This window comes from Cardiocondyla obscurior, linkage group LG13 (assembly GCF_019399895.1).
Source record: "Cardiocondyla obscurior isolate alpha-2009 linkage group LG13, Cobs3.1, whole genome shotgun sequence".
Lineage (NCBI taxonomy): Eukaryota > Metazoa > Arthropoda > Insecta > Hymenoptera > Formicidae > Cardiocondyla > Cardiocondyla obscurior.
Window position 1 is genome coordinate 93,785 of NC_091876.1, and position 23,848 is coordinate 117,632.

At 39.9% G+C, this 23,848-nt stretch overlaps 1 protein-coding gene and 2 pseudogenes across 1 annotated transcript; all 3 read right to left on the reverse strand.

Moving 5' to 3' along the window:
- Positions 1 to 295: 295 nt before the first annotated feature.
- On the reverse strand, positions 296 to 1,063 carry LOC139107513 (uncharacterized). The gene is made up of 2 exons (XM_070665174.1): positions 988 to 1,063; positions 296 to 516 (listed from the first exon to the last, which is right to left on the reverse strand). Exons 1-2 carry the CDS (start codon positions 1,061 to 1,063, stop codon positions 317 to 319), a joined length of 276 nt encoding a protein of 91 aa, XP_070521275.1. The 3' UTR covers positions 296 to 316.
- A 27-nt stretch (positions 1,064 to 1,090) lies between these two features.
- LOC139107723 (uncharacterized) lies at positions 1,091 to 4,748 on the reverse strand (annotated as a pseudogene).
- A 13,961-nt stretch (positions 4,749 to 18,709) lies between these two features.
- LOC139107724 (uncharacterized) lies at positions 18,710 to 20,298 on the reverse strand (annotated as a pseudogene).
- Positions 20,299 to 23,848: the final 3,550 nt, after the last annotated feature.

A 23,848-nucleotide genomic window follows, 5' to 3' on the forward strand; every position in this document is an offset into this window, starting at 1 on the left:
TGTTTATCGTTTATTATCTCGCAGTTACCACCGGCAAACGACATAAATTTTATATTACTAATTAATAAAGTTATAAAAGATTCTTTAAAATTATGCGGAATCGGATTATTATATCGTGCTGCATGACTACGTTTTGCCCGAAAAAATTTTCTAGTGGATCCTGATTACAATACCGAGTAACTAATTTATTAAATTTATATTTAACGTGTAAAATTTGCCAAAGTTTTTGAAAGCCGTCTATAGTTAATATCTAATTACGCAAGGTTGGAATTGTTACATATTCGCGGGAAATTTTATCAATGTAAAACATATGTTTTCATTTTTGTTTAGCGTCTATCCATAGTTCATGGTGTTCACTGTTTTCCGTGACAGGACACCGTAATAAATTGTCATCAATATTGACCGCATCACTATTCACCGAATCGAAGAGATCGTTGAAAAAATTAATAGCTTCTGCTGTTGCGATTCCTTCTTCATTACAGATCTTTACATCTTCGTCGTCGACAGTTACAGTACCTGCAATAAGAATATTCTTTTTATTTTTACTTTTATTTATTAATATATTTTTACATTTTGCATTTATACTGTTGCACCACGGGGGTGCCGTGGGGTCCGTTCTCCGGATTATGTAGAGTTACGGAAGAAATAAAGATCACTTTTTTATAATTGAGGTACTTATTTATTCTCTTCACTGATTCCTTACAGCCATCAACGCCACGCGTTAAACTTCTTAATTGCGACTGCCCGTTCGGGCCGCGGTTGTCCATATATATGCTCTGCTGTTGCTATGACGAAAATCATAGCAATCAGCAGATTCGCGAGTGGCTACCACGAATATTCTCGAAGCGTCGCGTCCCGGCCGGAAATGCCGGGTTACCTTGATCGGCGGTATTCTGCCGATCTTGCTAAATTGTCGCGCGCGTGCGAGATTTCGTCGTTATTCTCGAGCCTTTTGTTGCTAGAGGCTCGGATTATAACAATACTTACATTTAGTTCTCGTTAATGTTTCGATGTAACTGGCTAGTGTTCCACTTAATACCTGCGAGGCATTTTTTACACGCATTTTATTAATTTTTTTTTCCATTATATGTTAAAAAGTTAATTTCTTCAATTGTGGGCGAATAACATTTATTTTCCTGTCCATCAACCATGCCAGTTTAATGATCTCCCACGATGCGACTTCTTTGTTATTAATATTATTTTTGTCTTAGCAATTAAGCGCAAGATTTTTTGTAATAAGATTATTTCAAACGTCCTTAATTAAGTGTGGTGAATCAAATAATGGAACAATTTTTTCTCCAATTTCAAATGTTTGTCTTATAAACAAAAAATTAGTAAAATAAAATATGTAAAATCATTTTAACTTTACAATGATTAAAAAATGTCTTTTTTTTCTTACTTGGTTGCCTTTTTTCCAAATTTCTTTTTTTATCAGTTTGTTGCAGTAGTTCATGAATAGCTGCAACATTGGACGATCCTTAGTCGCATAGCAACAATGTGAAAACCTACCTCATTAATTTTTTCAATGTTCTTTAACGCAATGTAATAATTGAATTTGTAACACGGTAATTTCGCGTTCGGAGAGCTCGTCGGAAGCCAGAGTGCGAGTGTAAAGAACCGAGAATTGGTTAATCGTAAAATAAAAGATTTATTTAAAAAAGTAATAATGTAGAGTCAAAATAATACACTTAATCTAAGAATAAATGAAACAAAGGAATAAACAATGTAATAAACTAAAGATGAATTGAACAAAACGGCCATCCGCTGTGAGCTGGATTCCAGGTGAACGCTAGTTCGGGTCGCTTTGGGACGTATCCTATGTAGCGGGCCGTATTGGTTGTACAGGCTCCGCGGTCGCGAGTCGGCGGCGCGGATTACAAGCCAGGCCGTTCGGGCCGTATCGGTCGTACAGGCTTCGCGGTCGCGAGTCGGCGGCGCGGATTACAAGCCAGGCTGTTGGGCCGTATCGGTCGTACAGGCTTCGCGTTCGCGAGTCGGCGGCGCCGCGACTTAATTTGCCTATGAGACGGAATGCCAGGGCCGTGTCGGCGAGAGAGAGAGAGAGAGAGTCGGGAGCGCCCGAGTTTCGGGGATGTCGGTGTCGAGGACGGCCGGGAGCGCCCGGTCGAAGGAAGGCTCGGGAGCGCCCGAGTCTCGGAGATGTCGGTGTCGAGGACGGCCGGGAGTGCCCGGTCGAAGGAAGGCTCGGGAGCGCCCGAGTCTCGGAGATGTCGGTGTCGAGGACGGCCGGGAGCGCCCGGTCGAAGGAAGGCTCGGGAGCGCCCGAGTCTCGGAGATGTCGGTGTCGAGGACGGCCGGGGGCGCCCGGTCGAAGGAAGGCTCGGGAGCGCCTGAGTCTCGGAGATGTCGGTGTCGAGGACGGCCGGGAGCGCCCGGTCGAAGGAAGGCTCGGGAGCGCCCGAGTCTCGGAGATGTCGGTGTCGAGGAAGGCCGGGAGCGCCCGGTCGAAGGAAGACTCGGGAGCGCCCGGTCGAAGGAAGACTCGGGAGCGCCCGAGTCTCGGAGATGTCGGTGTCGAGGACGGCCGGGAGCGCCCGGTCGAAGGAAGGCTCGGGAGCGCCCGAGTCGTGTAGAGCGAAGTCGGTTTTGGAGGCCGGGTGAGCCTGGTCGAGGAAGACTTGGGAGCGCCCAAGTCCTGGGGGATCGGATGCTGGGGTGCTCCCCAGCGCGGAAAAAGTGCCTCGTCTGTGCTCGAGGCAGCTTATATACCCGTGGGCCCGGGGGTGGGGGATACCCCACTCCCGAGTGGTCTATGGCGGCGTGCGGTATGGGCGGTTGGGCGGCCCGTGTTACCCGCTACGGTAATCCGCGCTACGCGCTGCGGGCGGCTGGTCGGTCCGCGCGTAAATTAAATTTTGGCCGGGGCCGCGCGAAGTCTTTGGCGAACGGTGATGGTCGCGGCGCGGGGTCTGGAAAGTGCAGTTTTCGTGGCTTAGTGCCACAAATTGTATTTGTTTGTTTCGAGCAAAAACTATACGAGATCGGCATTTTCCAACCCGTATTCAAACGTTGAAGAATAAAAACTAACGCGTGATCGGTAATTTTACTTGTGCGGTTGTTGCCTCAGTCCTCAAAACCATATATTCTACCCTTTCAAATATCGTATGTTAGTTTTGATTTTATTAACATCTCATCCCACATTTGGATGCACACTTTATCTTTCATTGATATTTGGAAAGTAATTTTTTCCAAATATCTCACAATAAAAGTGTTCAACCCCGGAGAAAGAGGTATCTTATGAAGCGCCAACTGCAAAGTTTTAATTACCGGTAAATGTTGAAATACTTCGCGTAACCGCGTGTAGACACGTTTTCTCATTGTTTTATACAGAGTAAGCGCAAGGGTTTTTTGTTCATTTTTGAATTTTCGTCCCTGTAAAAATAAACAAATAAATAAATCTGTTTGATAACAATTATCTAACAAGTATTACACAGTCATTGAACAAACTATTAGTTATTCGAACATGTTGGATGTATTTGAAAAAAATAAGATGTGTGTTTATGTGTATATTTATATAGTTTTACGAAAATATATGATTTGTTTACTGTGACCTGAGAACGTTGCACTAACAATTTTTATGCCCACAACAAATATTACCAGCAAATATGATTTGTATTGGAATTATAATTTAAAAAAATGACAAGTTTAAAGACAAAATTTAAAAAATTAACTTGATGATTTGCCTTCTTAGCAAATCATTAAGTAACAAATGCATTTTGTTGTGCCGATCAAAATTAATATTTTTCTCAATGTAATATCGAAAGACAGGGTTCTTTATTTTATATTACTTAGATTATCGGATTTTAACAACGGTTAAACTAATTACTTTCTCTAAGTAAGATCATTAATAAGCTTGTAATTTATTTATATAAGAAATGTGTTTTTATTTTTTTAATTTTTTTACTTATTGTACAAGCAAAGATATCACGATGCATACTTCAAATCGTGAAATAAAGATTTCGGGACAGCCACCTAAAAGTGCGCGGAATCGCCGCTAGAAGGCGTCGCTTTCTCGCATTTAAAATACACTTCAGTCGGAATATAAACGGGCCTAGTAAGACACAACAGTCGAGTTTTCAACTGGTACGAGGCACTCATAAGAATTTTTGGTTATTGATTTGGTTATTAACAATTTTTTTTTTTAATATTTGTGTTCGCGTGGACTCTGATTGAGATTGTGTGGTATATTTGGCTAAAAGTTTTAAAATTTTTAATCGTATAACGATCGATTTCTTTCAACTATTTCCTTTGGTAGGAAATTGCTTTTTAGACCCGTTAGGGGGTGTTTTGTAGAAGTAATGTGCAATTTTATAATAAAAGTCAATATTGAATTAAACATGTATAAATTGATTCAGTTGAGAAAAAGAAATTAAATAATTATTATTTGTCTCATTTTAATTTAGATGTAAATAATTGATAATTTTTAATTAAAGTAAAAATAAATGTATTACAATTTCCAAAGTCGCATTTTCTTATTAGTTTAACGACCGCACTGTATACTATAGTCAAAGATCTTCTGCTCCTTTAGCGTGCGTTCCACTTAGCGTTTTCAACGTTCGCAAAGCCTCAAAACCCATTTCACATGACGACCATGATCGTTGTGGTCGTGACTGAAACGTCATAGATGACGTCATTACATCGAGCTCACGACGCTCACGGTTCGTAGGTGGGTCGGCGTGAGCGTTGGCGTTGCGAGCGTTGTAACCATCGAATGGAACACAGGCCATGGTCTATGGTAACGACACAGTATATGTATTGTCACGATATTTTCTCTCCTCCTCGCGAAGGAGAGTCGTGAACAAAAAGAGACGGCCGTGCACGGACGGAAAATCCGTGCACCGTCGTGACACGAGGGAAAAGGAGGTAGGAGGGGTCGCGGCTCCTCAGCCGTATCCCGGCGCGGGACGGCGTATCTCTTAAATCCGATATTTTTGGGCACCAGGCATGGGCTCAGTCGTGCCGATTTTTCTCACGAATTAATTACTGTCTCCCCGGCAAATAATTAGGGAACTCAAACTGCCGTCACACGCGGGGGCTAGCTCATCCGAACGGAGAGGGGCGGAATATAGCGGGCGGAATCCTTGGACAGACGGAAACAACGATACAAAATAAATGTTACGCGACACCCCAGAAATCGAGTGAACATATAAGCCGTTTATTGCAAAAAAAATTAATAAAGAAAAAGAATTATATAAAATAACAAAAAAAAAAAAAAGATAAACGCGATCGAGCGCCGTAAAGTTACCTCGATCGCGGCGGCACACTAACAATACAAAATCGCTAACAATTCGTTTATTCAGATCTCGTCTCTTCGAAACTATCGCGTCGGCCCTGACTGGTGTGACGCCGGCCACGCGCCTTCTGTGCACGCGACGTGTTTTCGCGGGACGTTACAACACGGAAGAATCTCCGCGTATTGTCGCCGGTCGTCGACGAGATCGCGAGATTTCTTTCCCGACCTCGACCGCTGCCGAGGGCTCTCCGTGCGGACGCAATGTACGACAGCCTCGCAAACCATAAAATTAATTAGCGCAAATAAACCGTACCTGTGTTTCCCGCAGGGTTCAGCCACCGGCCTTCAGACGCCCGTCGGCTGCCACTCTCTAACGTTAAGTCCTTGCCTCGCGACAAGGATCCACCAAATAATCTATCTGGCCCGCGTACCCGTTCTACGTGGCCGGGTATCGTCTAAATCCGCGTTGGTCTCCCCGGGAGGCGGAGGGCTGTACAATATAATAATTCCGCAATGCGGGTGGAAGATTTTACCGAATAAACACGTCTTGGCCCTAGCGTCGTCCTCGCTCTCTCGCACTCTCTCTCTCGCTCTCGCTCGCTACTGTCGTCTCCGCTCGCTCTCGCTATCGCTCGCTAGCTATCGCTTATCGTCCGTCTATATCGCCGGTTTACACGGAAGAAAGCGAGGACCGCGCGAATTTTCGGCACGAGGCTCGGCGTATCCCCACTCTCGCGTCTCGCGGATTTTTCCGCGCGCTACGTTGCCGATTTCCCGCGGAAGCCGCTGCCCTCACAGAGCCCTATCGGTACTAGCCGGTTGGCGCGGGTTTCGGATAGTCCGTTGTCGCATCAATTCCCCCGCAGGTTGCTTTTGGCGCCGAAATGCGTAGGCAACAAGTCTCCTCCAAGGCTCTCGGGATGGGTGGCCTCCCATCCCGGGCCCGTGTCCGGTCACTTTTTCCTCCGGAAGTTTGCGCCCCCGCATATGGTCCGCTCCTTTCGCTCCTCCTCCGGCAAGGACGGTCGGTAATCTCGACAACATACGATAACAACAAAACCTACCATGCGATCGTTAATTACCGCCTCGAGAAAATAACGTTACATCCTCCGGAGATTTTCGCGATCCCTTTTTGCTCTCCTCGCTATCGCGATTTGTCTAGCGCCGCTGCGCTTTTGTGATGGCCGCGGGGAGCTGCGACGAAGCAGCGAAAGCCGCCACGTCACAGTATGTATGAAGCAGTCATGAATTGCTTGTCCGATGAAATTGTTTCATTACCCGTTGTTTTCCAAACAAGTGGACGAAGCAAACGCTTTTTTTTTTCATATAAGAATTCCTTGTCCAAACTGGAGTCTGTATCCGAATCACTTTTTATTAACGTTTGGATCGCAAATATTACTGCAATTTTCGTCGCCATGTTGTGTCAATCACTATACTCGCAAAATTGTTCCACTTGCCTGGCATTAGTTTTTACAATGATTCAAGTGGAATGAACGATCATAACGCCGTGAGCATTCGTACTATTAAGTGGAACGCACCCTTAGTCTTCTTTCTTGAAGTTGTCCCTTCTTTTATCTTGCATATGCATATGATTCACTTCTTTGTTCTCTTATCTTTTTTTTTAAAATTGATCTACGTGCCTAATCGTTCAATAGATTTAGTTCGGGTAAGAACCAAAACTTAAAACGTATATTATAAATGCACTTTTCTCAATACACCTTTTTACATTTATACTATTTTTATTAATATATAATTTGTTTACATTTTTATTTTATATTTTAATTTACAATAATATCATTAAAGATAATATAAAAATTTATTTACAAAATTTATGCTCTCCCTCATTAACTACACGTTTTATTATTTTAGGTATCACACGCAACAGAGTTGCACGCCAGATGTTTATTAGAAGAGACTAGTAAGTGCAGCCTACGTTTCTCTTAAATACTAAGCTGATCACCTCTGTATGACAATGAAATAGGAAACGTAAATGGCCAAGAGTAAGAATCAATACTTAGCTCGGTTAATTGAAGAGAACTTTACAACATCAGGATATTACGTCGTAATTATGGTTCGGTCTAAATCTATTAAATGCAAACAAACTTACGTTGTACTTCCGTGTTGAAAAATGGTGAGAATTAACAAATTATTAGCTTATTAAGAAAATTTATAGAAATAACGAAGATTAATACTGATTATTAGATCATTTTGTTAATACTGGTAGCGATAAGTTATAAGCATAAATGAGTCATGTTGTAATATTTTATTACAAAAGTTTCTATCGGTGAAAAGAAGGAGAGATTGCCGCGCGTTTCATGATGGCGTCCTAAAAGAAAAAAAAAACAAATTAATAATATTTTTGATATTATATATTATATATATATATATATATATATATATATATATATATATATATATATATATATATACAGGGTGTCCCATACCTCATGACCCACCCGGGAGACATAGGTAGTTCTAATTATTTTGAACAAGAAAGTCCTATACCGTTTTTTAATTTGGGCGTTTATTTGCGAGAAATCCACGTTTTAAATTTATTATATCCGACCGAGAGCGAGACGATGCGACAACGCGCGAGCGAGCGGTGCGACGATACACGAGGCGTGGTTAAAGACATCACGCGAGCGAGACGATGCGACGACGCGCGAGTAACACGATGCAACGACGTGCGACCGAGACGATGCGACGACGCGCGAGTGACACGATGCGACCGAGACGATGCGACGACGCGCGAGTGACACGATGCGACCGAAACGATACGACGACGTGCGTCCGAGACGATGCGACAACGCGCGAGTGACACGATGCGACGACGTGCGAGCGATGTAATACAACGACGCGCGAACGAATTCATGTATAATTTTCGCGACACAATAAGTCTACCGTTTCCACACCACCTTGTGCGGTGAGGTAGGTAGATCGGTGCGTTTTTTTTAAAGTGGTGTCCCCAGGAGGCCTAATCCACTTGGCGGAAAGTTCAACGTAACAATTGCTCGAAGTGCCGTCCTTGTGCTTGTAGGCAAAGTTCGACCCTTCGAACAATTTGTCGTGTTGCTCTTTCCGCCATATCAGGCGTGATTGTAGTAAAGGCCGCTATAATTTCATCGCGAACCTCATCTACTGCGTGATCACGCATGTGCTCGACTGAAGCTTTAATATGGCCCCATACAAAGTAGTCCAGCACATTCAAATCCGGGGAACGTGCTGGCCAGGCGATGGGGCCACCGCGACCCATCCATCGATCCGCGAAATTATCATTTAAAACGGCCCGCGCGCGATACGAAAAATGTGCTGGGGCACCATCCTGTTGAAAAATTAGTTCCTGCCTTATTCGAAGCGGAACATCTTCTAATAAGGCAGGAAGCTGATTTAATAAAAAATTCGCGTAGCCTTCCCCATCGAGTCGCGGTGGTAAAAAATAAGGTCCGATCTGAAAATAATTAAACAATATTACGCATTTGTCATTATTTTTATTCGACGAGTTTTTATGAAAAAGAAATATTTACCACTTTGTTTCCGATTATTCCGGCCCATACGTGCAGACTCCAACGATATTGAAACGCACACTGTCTAACACTGTGCGGATTGTCGTGTGCCCAAACTACATAATTTTTGAGTTAAATACCCCGTTAGGGTAAAGCGCCTCGTCCGTCCAAAGAATTTTGTCCGGAAATCCGGGGTTTCGCCGACACTGTGCCAGGAAGCCTACAAGTATAAATAATTTTTTTAGAAAAAACGCGTTTTAATTTGTTAGAAAAATAGAAAAAAGGAATACCTTGGCAAAAATGAATGCGCTGCATTGCATCCCGTGGGAGAAGATGTTGCACCCGCTGGTAATGAAACGGGTGCAACCCTTCTTCCCGAATAATACGATGTACCAATGACTTTGATACACCGAGATTTCGAGAAACACGCCGCACGCTGTTGCCCGGATCTTCTTCAAAGGCACGTAGAACGTCTTCTTCGACGCGGACGTCCCGGCGTGCCGGATATTCATACGTTTGAGGCCGCACATCAATGCACCCAGTTTCTCGCGCACGTCGCACACACCGCGAAATTGTTTTTGCCGTGGGATGAACACGGTGCGGATATTTTTCTCGATAGATTTGTTCGGCGGCACGCGCGCTTTCTTGAGCCAAACCGTAACATATAATCATGTCTGTATACTCAATTGCTGTGAATTTCACCATTTTCTGTACTGTGATAATCTACCACTCACGCAGTAAGATTCACGAAGAATGGTTATCTTCTCGCCGACGTACAAGAAGATCGAGTTAAAACAATTGAAAATCGGAACATCGTCGGTCTCTCTGTCTAAAGCATCGACGATGTTCCGATTTTCAATTGTTTTAACTCGATCTTCTTGTACGTCGGCGAGAAGATAACCATTCTTCGTGAATCTTACTGCGTAGTATCACAGTACAGAAAATGGTGAAATTCACAGCATTGAGTATACAGACATGATTATATGTTACGGTTTGGCTCAAGAAAGCGCGCGTGATTATGAATTGTGCACGATGATGCGACGTATGAATATCCGGCACGCCGGGAAGACGCTACGTGCCTTTGAAGAAGATCCGGGCAACAGCGTGCGGCGTGTTTCTCGAAATCTCGGTGTATCAAAGTCATTGGTACATCGTATTATTCGGGAAGAAGGGTTGCACCCGTTTCATTACCAGCGGGTGCAACATCTTCTCCCACGGGATGCAATGCAGCGCATTCATTTTGCCAAGGTATTCCTTTTTCTATTTTTCTAACAAATTAAAACGCGTTCTTTCTAAAAAATTATTTATACTTGTAGGCTTCACACCCCGGATTTCGGACAAAATTCTTTGGACGGACGAGGCGCTTTTACTAACGGGGTATTTAACTCATGTAGTTTGGGCACACGACAATCCGCACAGTGTTAGACAGTGTGCGTTTCAATATCGTTGAGTCTGCACGTATGGGCCGGAATAATCGGAAACAAAGTTCATAAAAACTCGTCGAATAAAAATAATGACAAATGCGTAATATTGTTTAATTATTTTCAGATCGGACCTTATTTTTTACCACCGCGACTCGATGGGGAAGGCTACGCGAATTTTTTATTAAATCAGCTTCCTGCCTTATTAGAAGATGTTCCGCTTCGAATAAGGCAGGAACTAATTTTTCAACAGGATGGTGCCCCAGCACATTTTTCGTATCGCGCGCGGGCCGTTTTAAATGATAATTTCGCGGATCGATGGATGGGTCGCGGTGGCCCCATCGCCTGGCCAGCACGTTCCCCGGATTTGAATGTGCTGGACTACTTTGTATGGGGCCATATTAAAGCTTCAGTCGAGCACATGCGTGATCACGCAGTAGATGAGGTTCGCGATGAAATTATAGCGGCCTTTACTACAATCACGCCTGATATGGCGGAAAGAGCAACACGACAAATTGTTCGAAGGGTCGAACTTTGCCTACAAGCACAAGGACGGCACTTCGAGCAATTGTTACGTTGAACTTTCCGCCAAGTGGATTAGGCCTCCTGGGGACACCACTTTAAAAAAAACGCACCGATCTACCTACCTCACCGCACAAGGTGGTGTGGAAACGGTAGACTTATTGTGTCGCGAAAATTATACATGAATTCGTTCGCGCGTCGTTGTATTACATCGCTCGCACGTCGTCGCATCGTGTCACTCGCGCGTTGTCGCATCGTCTCGGACGCACGTCGTCGTATCGTTTCGGTCGCATCGTGTCACTCGCGCGTCGTCGCATCGTCTCGGTCGCATCGTGTCACTCGCGCGTCGTCGCATCGTCTCGGTCGCACGTCGTTGCATCGTGTTACTCGCGCGTCGTCGCATCGTCTCGCTCGCGTGATGTCTTTAACCACGCCTCGTGTATCGCCGCACCGCTCGCTCGCGCGTTGTCGCATCGTCTCGCTCTCGGTCGGATATAATAAATTTAAAACGTGGATTTCTCGCAAATAAACGCCCAAATTAAAAAACGGTATAGGACTTTCTTGTTCAAAATAATTAGAACTACCTATGTCTCCCGGGTGGGTCATGAGGTATGGGACACCCTGTATATATATATATATATATATTTATATATATATATAGTTACTGAGAATAGAACAAACTAAAATTTAATAAAAAAAATAAAATAGTAGCCTAAAAAGAAAATAAAAATGTAAGTTCTTAGAACTAGGTATGGAGTTACAAAAAATAGAGAAATCTTTATTTCTGTGCAAATGTTGTGCATAAAAACCCCCAACATTTGTCTAAGTCGGGGGGTGTTACGCCTCCGACTCCGTGTCTCTTTTTTTCGACATATATTAGGAAATTTACTTATGGGGGAGGTAGACCGTAGTCCATTGCAATACAAAAGAAAACTTCAGAACCTTTCAGAAAGACAATTTATAAAACACTAACATATTCCGGGACAAGTTGTTGCGTGAAAGCATAAAAAACATGCAACAAATTGTAAACGGGCGCCAACGAAAACTAGACAAAGGAATTTGTCTAGACATAATACAAAAAATCAAAACCTAAGGGGCTCATAAATATTTTAACTCTGATAGCCTGTCCATCACAGAAAAAGAAAAAATAACTTTTCCTTAAAATTGTAATTGCGCATAGATCCTGAGCTTTAGAAAAACCAAGGGCGCGAGAGGCCCGTAATTACCGGAGTATGTGGTGCAGACAAAAGCAATAAAGTCAGGTAACTATACGTCATACGGAAGGTAGAAGTTTCCCCCACCATTCCTCGATGGAAATGATAGTAAAATTCTGGAAGGCTCGGAAGGGATAACTCGTTGAAGCGGGGGTGCTTCGTAGGCATATTTTATTTTTTTTAAAACCAATGGATTTCGGGAACTCCTCACCAAAATCTAGAAACTAAGGGCGAAAATTTAGAAGTTTAAGAAATAGAGAAGGGATGGGGTGCGAATGCCCAATAATTTTAAGATAGGAAAAGTGGAGGAACAAGCTCCGCAAATTAAAGATTAGAATTTCAGAAAAGTGAAAATTCGGGAATAGTCCTCCCCTTTTCCGAGCTTATAAAATCTTGTGTTTTAGCGGAGCACGCTCTCTTGCATCTCAGCTACAGCCGTTAAAGTTTATTTGAAATCGACGTGAGTGTCAGACAGTGCAAGACAAAGCATCTAGTGCAGAAGAAGCATCTAGAAGATTGCCTAAAAAGTAAGTCTCAACGTTTCATAATGTATTCCCGCGAAAATCGATTCCACTAAATGTACTATCCAAACCAATTGTTCTTTAATTGCAATCAAAGAGAGAAGGAAATGTCCGAGTCGAGGTTCCGAGGTTTTAATTCTGTTTGTTTGTTCCTGTGATCTGTTAAATGTGTGAGAATGCCTGCTTCCAAATATCGGCCAGGATACGCTGTCGAATAACCAGCAATTTACGGTGGTTCGCGCCGCGAAATATTGCTGGAAGTTTGGCGACTATCCACGGCTAAAAAATCGGCAAGCGATTCTCACCAGAAATGAACCACGGAGATTCATTCATGGACGAGTTAAAGGCTTTGGAAATCGTCGGTGACGAGTCTCCTTCGCCCCTTTCTTTGTTAATCTTGTAAAATTCTGTTCAAATAAAATTTAAATTAAATTATGAATTTTAGTGGAACCCAATAATAAGAAAACGATTAAGAAGAGCCGGGCGCGAAGAAATAAACAGATACGGAATCTGAGGGAGTTGGTTCGCCGTTTCTTTATTCAATATTTGCTCGCGGCGGCGCCAAGCGAGGAGGTGTTTGTGTCTTTTGCGCGCAACGAAGAGAGACCGTGGTCTCCGCGTCCAGGCCCTCCGCCACCGTCGCCTATCCACGGAGACCCGGAACCGTTGTTCAAATATGTCCCGCCCGAGGAGATTCCTAATGCCCATCTGGAAACATCGGCCGATATCCTAGATTTATCAAACCAGTCCACGGAGCCGGGATCGGAACAATTCCGCCCCACAACTCCATCTTATACTCCAAATTCATCCCTCATCTCCGAACCACGTTTTCCCGGAGGTGAGCCACGAGCCTGTTCCTCTCCTCTCTCACCGCCTCCTTTTCCGTTCAAACCCGAGAAAGCCGACTCTCTGGGCGAAGATGAATCTATCTCTCTCCCAGAAGTAGACTTCCCCGATCAACTTCCATCTCCCGTCCCGAGTATCGAGGTTCTCGAGGAACATCCGGAACCAAGAGAGGTTAGAGACCCTTTCTTGGAGCTCCTACGCAGGGCCTGTACTCCGTGAACAGATCCTGTTCCGGAAAGGGCCTTCTCCATAGGCCCCGACCACTTCGAGCCAGAAGAGATCAGGAGACAGGCAGCTCGTTCTGCTCCTGATTCTCACTTTTTTATATATTATCCCGGAGTGGAATTTCTTTTCCTGGCCCCGATGCGACTAATCGACTTGGTCTTTCCGAGATTTACAGCGAGAGTGATAGAGATTGAAGAGATCACCCTGGATTAAAAACATTTACACACATACATTTTTCTATAAACACACTCGGTTCTTTGCAATGTTAAATTTATATTTATTAATTAGACTAAACCCTTTTTCTTACTTTTTAATTTTTTCCGTCAGAACGATAATTTTATTTTTATATTTTAAACAGAACAACTAATACTTAAATTGTTAATTATATCTGCCGAAACGTTAAATTTTGCTTTATAATTTTTTTTATATAATGACTAGTATTAAATTTGTTAATTTTTGTTTGGAAATTCTGAGTTAATCATTTATTATTTACCCTCACAATCTTCCATGAGCGAATAATCACGCCTGGTTCTATTCCAGAGAATAAGGATTCACCTCCTTTCTCTAAAAAAAAACCAACTACGCGCTCAACCCAAAATCTGAAAATAATGAATATTTAATCTGCGCATAGAATAGCGTGGTTTCGAATCTCGAATTCCACGCAAAATTCGGTGGTGCGTCAATTCCCTACCTTACCCACAATGCCTTTCCTGAGGATTTCCTCCAAATAATCATTTAATAAAAATATATTCCTCTTAAAGTAACACTCTGTAAAGCAGCCATTGTAAAAAATTCTGAAACAAAGTCATTAAATATAAATAAAAATTTGGAAAATCAGGATGATCAGGACGATTATTTGATTATTTATGTAATGAAAAATTTTTCGTTTTGATTACATGATTAATCGTTAATTTTTTATTCCACAAAAATACTTACACATTTTCTTCTGTTTGCTGAACGTGGGCCACGGAGTCCGCGCTCGTCAAACTTGGCACCACACCTTTCTTCTGAAGTTTTGAAGGAGTGTCGCATGCGGGTCTGAAAAATTAACAATTGTGAGAGACTATTATTCTGTTTGAAAAAATAATATTAGTATTAATTGTAAATATTTAATTTTTAAATATAAGATGTTTTATATGTAACAAAAGTTATCCAACACCGCAAAATATAAAATTAAATTACTCTCTTGATGCGAAGCGCTAACATGCTTCTTGATTAGTAATTTTATAATATTTACTATAAATACTTACTCAAGTGTTTTTGAATGTGCTGGTAATGATACTTCCAGTAAATTAGTGCATGAGTTTAAAAGAAGTTGAGGTACCAAAATTTGTGCAGGCGATGTTTCTTTATTTGAATTATTCGAACATATTTCCCTAAAATATAAATATTTATATTAAGTTTAAATGCTTTTTAAGTTCAAAAATACGTACATATTATTATCTCTAAGTTGTTCCTTAAAAACTGGGTGCACATTTTTAAGTGTTGTCGCTATATTAGACGTTTGTATTGTAACTCTGAAATATTAACAATTTTTTACTTAATGTTGACCGAAAATTATTTAAAATTATAAATTACATTTTCTATATTACTACTACTACTACTACTTACTGAGAAGCACATTTAAGTTCTTTTGCTTTTTTAATGTTAGTTACATCCTTAAATGGCTGCCTTTTTATATGTTGTACTGCATTTTCTTCTTTCAAATTTGAAATATATTTTTTTTTCTGAAAAATTAATATTGATATTAATAATAATGATAAATTTTTAAATACATGATGCTTCATGCATACTAAAAGCCGTTCAAAGTTAAATTAACAAAATATACTTATGTTACGTCCTCGGACTCCACATCTCCTTTTTTCCGACACGCGGTCAATAAATTAGATAAAGGGAGTAAACCGTGACTATTTGGTGACGAGAGAGAACTTCCAAGCTTTCAGAAGAAAATAATTTACACTCTGAAACTCTTATCGCCGGATGCTTAAATGAAACTTAGAACAATCACAGCATAGATACCAACGGGAAATATAAACAGAAGACTCTTTAAAGAATATTAGAAGGAACTTAAAACAATTTGGAATCAATATCAAATATCTGGCGATAAGTGAAGCACTTGAGACCGCGACTACGAAACGTAAATAAAGAGGGTGAAAGTTCCACAGTCATAAGAATATGACACGCGACCGGATCCCATAAACAAACGCGACCCGGTGATAACGAAAAGGGGGTCCTTAAGAATTTTTCCCCGACTATTAATGACAATATTCTGGAAGGTTGGAAGGGGAAGCCATGCGGACGGAGTTTCGTACAACCAAGTTTTTTCTCTCGAGCCAATAGATATCGGGAACTCCACACCACTAATTAAAGAAGCTAAAGACGAAAACTAGAGCTTAAGCAAATCAGAGAAGGGATAAGATCGAAGGACCAATAATTAAGAAAAAGGAAAAGTGGAGGGACATGGCCGCCAAATCAGAGCACTGACTTTTCCAAAAATGGAAATCCGGCGCTAGCCCACCCCTTTTCCGAGGTTATTAAACCGCGTGTTCCTGCGGGACTCGCTCTCATTCAGTCTCTGAATTTCATCTCGTTTATACCATTGATACTGTGTGTGACTTGTGCCGAACCAAGCTTAATAAAGAAGTTGCAAGGGACTCGTCCAAGAAGCAACCGAAGACAGCAAAAAGTAAGTTTCATCATTTATTCTACCTTCTCACCTCCGGCCGTTTGAAATGGTTCCACTAAGATTTTAAAATTCATATATTTGAAAATGAACGACGCGGGTTTTGCCAGGGTGCCGTTTGCATTCTCCGAAATAGGCATCTCTCAAAAGTCCCTCGAATTCTCCGGTAACTCGACTTGGTTAATGGGCCTCCTCGTGTCAGGGGTTGCGATATGCCGCCAGTAAATGGTGACTATCGAAACCTTAGCTCGAGTAAGGGTCCATCCTGTCAGAGGAACTGAAAGAATCTTTGAGGTGACGTAAAGGGGGATCCGGAAGGAGTGATGCGGCGTGTTGCCCTGACATTTCTCCCACAGAAATAATTTTGTTAAATTAAAAATCAAATCAACACCTTTTAGTGGAATCAAGGAACCTTCGGTCAATAAAGAAAAGCCGCGCCCGGAGAAATCGCAAGGTCCGCGAGTTAAGAGAATTGGTCAGAAGCTTCTTCATCCAATTCTTATTCGCGGCAGCACCAAGGGAGCTCACACCTGAACCTCCGAGAGTGAAAACAGAGCGTTCATGGTCTCCTCTGCCTTCTGTACCTCCCAATTCGCCGATTAACCATGAAGACTTAGAAACGGAGGAGAATACTCCGGGGCGAACACCATCGCCGTCGCGTCCGAGATCGACCTCGCCCCCTCAACCTGAGCCGGAGCTGTTCCGCCCCACAACTCCTTCCTATACTCCGGACGTTTCTTTGAACTCGTCCACACCTTCTCCTGGAGTTGCTCCTCAGGCATGCTCCTCTCCCGTCCGCTCACCGACTCCTTACCCTGGGGAACCCGAGGAGGTCGACTCTTTTGCTGAAGACGAGACCGTCTCTTGGCATGAGCCTGACAGCCCGGAACGTTCCCCTTCCCCCGTCCCGAGCGTAGAGTTCGTGGAGGAGCAAGAGGAACAGAGTGAGGTCGTAGATCCTCTCCTCGAACTCCTCCGGAGCACCTGCACTCCGTGGACGGATCCCGTCCCCGAAAGGGCCTATACAATAGGCCCTGATTCCTTCGATCCCGAGGAGATCAGGAGGGAAGCCAGAAGGGCGACTCCTGACCATAATATCCTCATCTACTATCCTGGAGTAGAATATCCCTTCCTGGCTCCGATCAGGTTGATCGACAGGGTGTTCCCGAGGTCGACGGCTCGGATAACCGAAATTATAGAAATTAATTTAGAATAATGATTATCTATTGCTATTATTATTGTTAGTTTTTTTTATTATTTAATTCATAATTCATTTTCTTCCATTCTTTATTTTTATATATATATATCTTTAAAATGTTCAAATTATATCTTTTATTAAGCCCTTTTCCTCTTTCTTTTTACCTCATAATCACTTTAAATTCATTAAATCTATTTTTCTATTCAAAATTTGTATTTTAATTAAGATTAAAATTACACATTTCATCATTTGAATTTCTGAATCAGTTATTTATTTTTTACCCTGGTACCCGTGTTGCGAAAACCACCTCTGGTTCTATCCCAGGGAATAAGAATTAAATTTCTTTCCCTAAAAAGAACAAATATTACGCACTCAACCGACTCGAACCCATTCCTAGTGCGTTTACGCGTGGCCCTTTAAATACGCGCCACGCAAGGATCGGCTGTTACGTCGCTCTCCAAGCCATTTCCTCCTCTTTACCTACTCTTGTGCCTTTTTCCTAAGCATCCGAGTAACGGTGAATGAACCCATTTAAAATTTCCTACCTCTGACGTAACACTTACAAATCATTAACATTACAAGTATTTTTAGATTGAATCAATAATGGACATTTTTTTTTTTTATTTATAAAGGAGTTTAAATTAGCCGATTAGAAAAAAAAAATGTTTTCGTTTCTTTCGACTTTCTTTCTTATAATATATCTCGGCGTACAAAAATCTATCTTAAACATCCGCCTTACATAATCCATCAAAATTTTTTCTAACTCGTTCCTTTCTTTCCAACCCCATAATTCCACACTATACTCCATGACACTCTTCACTAAATAATTGAATAAAGTTCATCTTCTTTTAAAATCATCTTTACAAATCGTCTCTCCTAAACCCCAAATCTTATTTACTGCAATTCTACCTTTACTTTTTAAATCTTGTATGTGGTCTTTATAATTACCTTTTCTATTAAATACAAAGCCTAAGTACTTAAATCTATTAACCTCTTCTATCGTTTTTGGTAATTATGCACTTTAGAGGAGCAAGCCCCGACTACCTTGACCTTGACATATGTTGTCAAGGACACCCTCCTGAGTGATCTTAAAGAAGTTTTAGTCGTCGCTTGTTTTTTATTAAAAAGTTATAAACAATCAAAGTTTGGAAAACATTAGTGTTATTTGCAGTACAGTGACGAGTATACATGACGGGTATAAATTAATAAATGTTTTTTAAAGAAGCAAATTGTTGGGATATTAGAGTTAGCTTTTATTATTTCGTTATTTAAAGAAGCAAATTGTTATTAGTTAAAGCAGTAGAAAAATATACCAGTTATTTTTAGTTTATTGCAGGCTCAATAGATAAAGTACTTTCAGATAGGGGATATAACGTTGCCATTATTTCAAAGAATTTGCATATTCGTTGGCGATACACATATTTACGTTTGAATATAAATTCTGCCAAATAATGTATATAATAATATTCGCGAGTTCCATATCTCGGTACTCCATGCCGAATATCACGCCATAAACGTTCTATGTTTTGAGTGTGAGCGCCTGTATTAGGTTCCACAAAATTTTCACTATGATTTACAACAGAATGTTTATAATTATAATCCTTTAAGTTGCTGTATGCTCTCCAGCAGTCACTATGAATAATACTACCCGGTGCAATAAAACGACGTATGACCGGAATCAACACTTCAGATGAACGCTTTTCTACGGGAACAACAAAAAACTTTTTACTACTTCGTTCAATTCCTCCAAACAGCCATTAACCAGAAATAAGACGTCCACGGTGATACTTGCGTCTTCCAAATTTAGCTTCGTCAATTTCTACAATAACGTTTGGACCACCAAATGCTCTTCTGTACGTGATAGCCATTGTGCCAAAAGCTATATAAAAGTACAAATTTATTTAGTATTTTAAATGTCCATTATGAAGATAGAATCAATGTAGAAATAATAAAAAACGTACTTCTCGACAAAAATTTTTCGATCAACTGCTGTGTGAGATGAAATTGATAATTCTTCTTGCAAAAATAATTGTCATGGCGATTGAAGTAAAAGAAAATAAGAAATTAAACGATAAATTGTTTCAATGTCCAGTGCAGCTCTTTCAAACCATGTATTTTTTAATGCACTGGTTTTAAAATTGCACACTTGTCTCACTCGTTTTCTGCCACGTATTTGTTTATAATAACTATTTGTACAATGAATTATTAATGAACGTTGTTCCGTGTTTAAATAAACAGTTTTGTTACATCGAGGACATATTATTTGACCACGAATAACTTTTTTTTCCGCCAAAAATTTAATCAGATCTTTATAGTTATGTGTTAAATGAATAAATTCGTGAAACAACATCGCGAACAAATTTTGGAATCACCGTATAGTTTGAATAACCATTGGCAACTGAAGCAGACTTATCAAGATATAAACATGAAGAATCATAAATACTACTCTCACTTCTGTGTTTATACTTTCCCAGTTAGAATTATTTAGTTATCGATATAATTTCACGCTGTCAACGTCGATTGTGTCAAGAGAAAATTAATATGTATACTATAGAACAAATGAATAATAATCCTTGGCTTGCAGTCCAAGACGTTGTTAATGAAGCAAAAACCTGGCCAAAATTTATTCGAGCGATGTTTTGGGATAAAAATTTTAATCACCATAATCGCATGATAATTATACATTTTGCATATCTAAATGCAATATCCGAAGATTTTTTACATGACACATTAACTTTTACATTAAAAGAAGGATATACCGCTGATAGAAGGCTCAATGTAAAATTAAGGTTCCGTTATTTAAACCACGAAGTAAGTTTTTATTTTTTATAATTATTACATATTAAATGTGTATGTTTATTAAATGTTTTTCATAAATTTGTAGGATTTTGGACGAAGTCGACGTAGTGGTTCTTACAGTTACATCGTTTATTTTAAACAAATGTTAAATTTAAATTTTGAATCACGTTAATATTAGTACTGTATGAAAGCGACAAATATAATAACAAAATAACTTTAATATCCCAACAATTTGCTTCTTTAAAAGACATTTATTCATTTATACCCGTCATGTATACTCGTCACTGTACTGCAAATAACACTAATATTTTCCAAACTTTGATTGTTTATAACTTTTTAATAAAAAACGAGCGACGACTAAAACTTCTTCAAGGTCACTCAGGAGGGTGTTCTTGACAACATATGTCAAGGTCAAGGTAATCGGGGCTTGCTCCCCTAAAGTGCATAATTACCAAAAACGATAGAAGAGGTTAATAGATTTAAGTACTTAGGCTTTGTATTTAATAGAAAAGGTAATTATAAAGACCACATACAAGATTTAAAAAGTAAAGGTAGAATTGCAGTAAATAAGATTTGGGGTTTAGGAGAGACGATTTGTAAAGATGATTTTAAAAGAAGATGAACTTTATTCAATTATTTAGTGAAGAGTGTCATGGAGTATAGTGTGAAATTATGGAGTTGGGAAGAAAGGAACGAGTTAGAAAAAATTTTGATGGATTATGTAAGGCGGATGTTTAAGATAGATTTTTGTACGCCGAGATATATTATAAGAAAGAAAGTCGGATTAGTAAAGTTAAGAATTGAGTGGGGAATAAGAGCGATAAAGTATGAGGAAAAAATAAAGGATATGGAGGAAGAGAGATGGGTAAAAATATGTTGGCAAGAGAAGAAGAAAGACGGATGGAAGGATTTATATGGACAAGAAAGAAAAAAATTTTTTAACAGAAACGGATGGGATAAAGCTTTAATAGACAATTTAGAAAGAGAAGATTTAAATATTATAGAAGAGGTAAAGCAGAGAGAAAAAGAGATACAGGATCAAATAGAAGGCAATAGAATTGATAAGGCAAGATATAATGTTAAATATAAGAAATACATGTATAATGATGGAATTCCTGAATATATAAGGATAGAGGAACTGAACAAGATAAATAACGGAGAAGGAGTCAGAGCTTTAATTAGAGTAAGATGTGAAAATATTGAAGAAAAGAATAAATATTGGTTAGAAGAAAAGGAGAGGATATGTATGTTTTGTAGTAAAGGAGATGATGACTGGGATCGTTTTATCAAGAGTTCTGAAGTAACAAAAGAATGGTTTCGAGAATTAGAGAAAAAAGAGGAAAAAGAATGGACAGAATTTGGAATGGGAAATTAGATAAAGATAAGTGTAAGGTATTGGTAAATTTTTGGAAGGAGAAAGAGAAAATAAGAAAGATGAAGGAGAGAAAGTTAAAATGAAGAAATAATAGATTGGTTATAAATAAATAAAGGCTGAGAAAGGCTGTGATAGATTATAAGATAGATAGACAGTAAAGTATTAAATTAAAATTGTATAGAAATAATAATGGTATGAGTATAAGTATGTATATGATATGTATGCATGGTTTAGATTGTACAACCAAGTACCCTTCTTGGCAATAGCCGAAGTAAATTAATATTATTATTACATTCCAACTGAAGACTTTGTGCATAAATATATTATATTTGTTATTATAATTAAAATAATGATTGTGATACGTGATAAATGTTTATTATCTTTGTAATCCAAATGCTGTTTAATGTGCATATTGAACACCAATGCAGAGTAAATCGATTCTCATAACTTTGTCGTGTAAAATTGTTATCACTCATGCCCATGATGTGAATGTGACAGATGGTTACTTCGTCGGAAGGTGCATTAAATGTTGCAAATAGTACCTTCTGTTGGTAACGTTTTTTCAGTTCATAAAAAACTTACGGCCATAACTGATCACAAAAAAATGCTAACACTTATAGACTAATAAAAACGGAATAATGGTGATTTGTGTCATACTGCACGAACTTATCAAACAAGTTTTTACTACAACTTTACATATTTTTTGCCATGTATATTACTTTACAGTAGGGATAATAGCATGTCATTTAATTTGTACAAAATATGATATCCATAAGGTACATATCTGTAAATGTTTCGAATTTTATTGTAATTTTTTCTAAGTAATAAACGTGATGCAATCTCATACTTTTAAATTATTTTTAGTATATGTAAATTGTTTTATAATAGTTATAAATAATGTTACTTTATAAAAAATTAAAAAAAATTTGGAAATTTATTTTATATAGGGTGAGTCTGATAATAAGTTCACTGTTTTTCTCGAAAACAGCTATTGTGGGATCACCAAACTAGGCACCCACATTCCCTTTGGCATAGCCCCTCAGGCTTGTGTGTCACACTAGAGATAGAGAGATAACATTTATTATCAAACTGACGTCTGTGAAGTTGTACCCTCACTTTTGGATTTTTGAAAAAAAAAGGGAGTTCTGAACTTGTTTCGAAGAGTTCTAGAGTTCCTGATAGTTTCTAGAAGGAGTTCCGCCCTTTAAATCAATTAAAACACGATTTCAAAAACGGAGGGGCCAACTTCACGGCCCCCCTCATTTTTCAAAAAATAAATTTTTTTTCATATATTTCGATAGTTCTCGAAGAGTTCTAGAGTTCCTGATAGTTATTAAGAAGAGTTCTGCTCTTTAAACCAACGAAAAAATAATTTTAAAAAACACCTCCCCATTAAAAAAAAAAAAAAAAATATTGATTTTTATAGATCTCAACGAGACCTATAGTTCTCCATAGGTTCTAAAACGGTTCTCGCGCAAACAACCCCCAAAATAAAAATAAAGTAACCCCAATTCTTTTTTTGCGAATTTCGGAGTTCTCAAGGGAGTTCTGTTTGCCCCCGAAGAGTTCTCTCGAAAACTATTGGGTCGTTTTGCGCTCCGACCAACCCCGCCGAGTTACAACCCCTAAAAGTCACAATAATTTTTTCGCGAATTTCGGAGTTCTCAAGGGAGTTCTGTTTGCCCCCGAGGAGTTCTCTCGAAAACTATTGGGTCGTTTTGCGCTCCGACCAACCCCCGCCGAGATACAGCCCCCTAAACGTCACAAATTGAAATTTTTCTAAGTCCATAAAAGTAAATTTTTCTTTCGCGAATTTCGGAGTTCTCAAGGGAGTTCTGTTTGCCCCCCGAAGAGTTCTCTCGAAAACTATTGGGTCGTTTTGCGCTCCGACCAACCCCCGCCGAGTTACAACCCCCTAAAAGTCACAATAATTTTTTTTTCGCGAATTTCGGAGTTCTCAAGGGAGTTCTGTTTGCCCCCCGAGGAGTTCTCTCGAAAACTATTGGGTCGTTTTGCGCTCCGACCAACCCCCGCCGAGATACAGCCCCCTAAAAGTCACAAATTGAAATTTTTCTAAGTCCATAAAAGTAAATTTTTTTTTCGCGAATTTCGGAGTTCTCAAGGGAGTTCTGTTTGCCCCCCAAGGAGTTCTCTCGAAAACTATTGGGTCGTTTTGCGCTCCGACCAACCCCGCCGAGTTACAACCCCTAAAAGTCACAAAAATTTTTTTCGCGAATTTCGGAGTTCTCAAGGGAGTTCTGTTTGCCCCCCGAGGAGTTCTCTCGAA

What these genes read in the sequence shown, in the direction of transcription:
- LOC139107513 (XM_070665174.1), bottom strand. Translation starts at nt 1,063, where the DNA reads ATGCGTGTAAAAAATGCCTCGCAGGTATTAAGTGGAACACTAGCCAGT. An exon ending in AACATTAACGAGAACTAAAT is followed by an intron (nt 517 to 987) that starts GTAAGTATTGTT and finishes TTCTTATTGCAG; the next exon opens with GTACTGTAACTGTCGACGAC.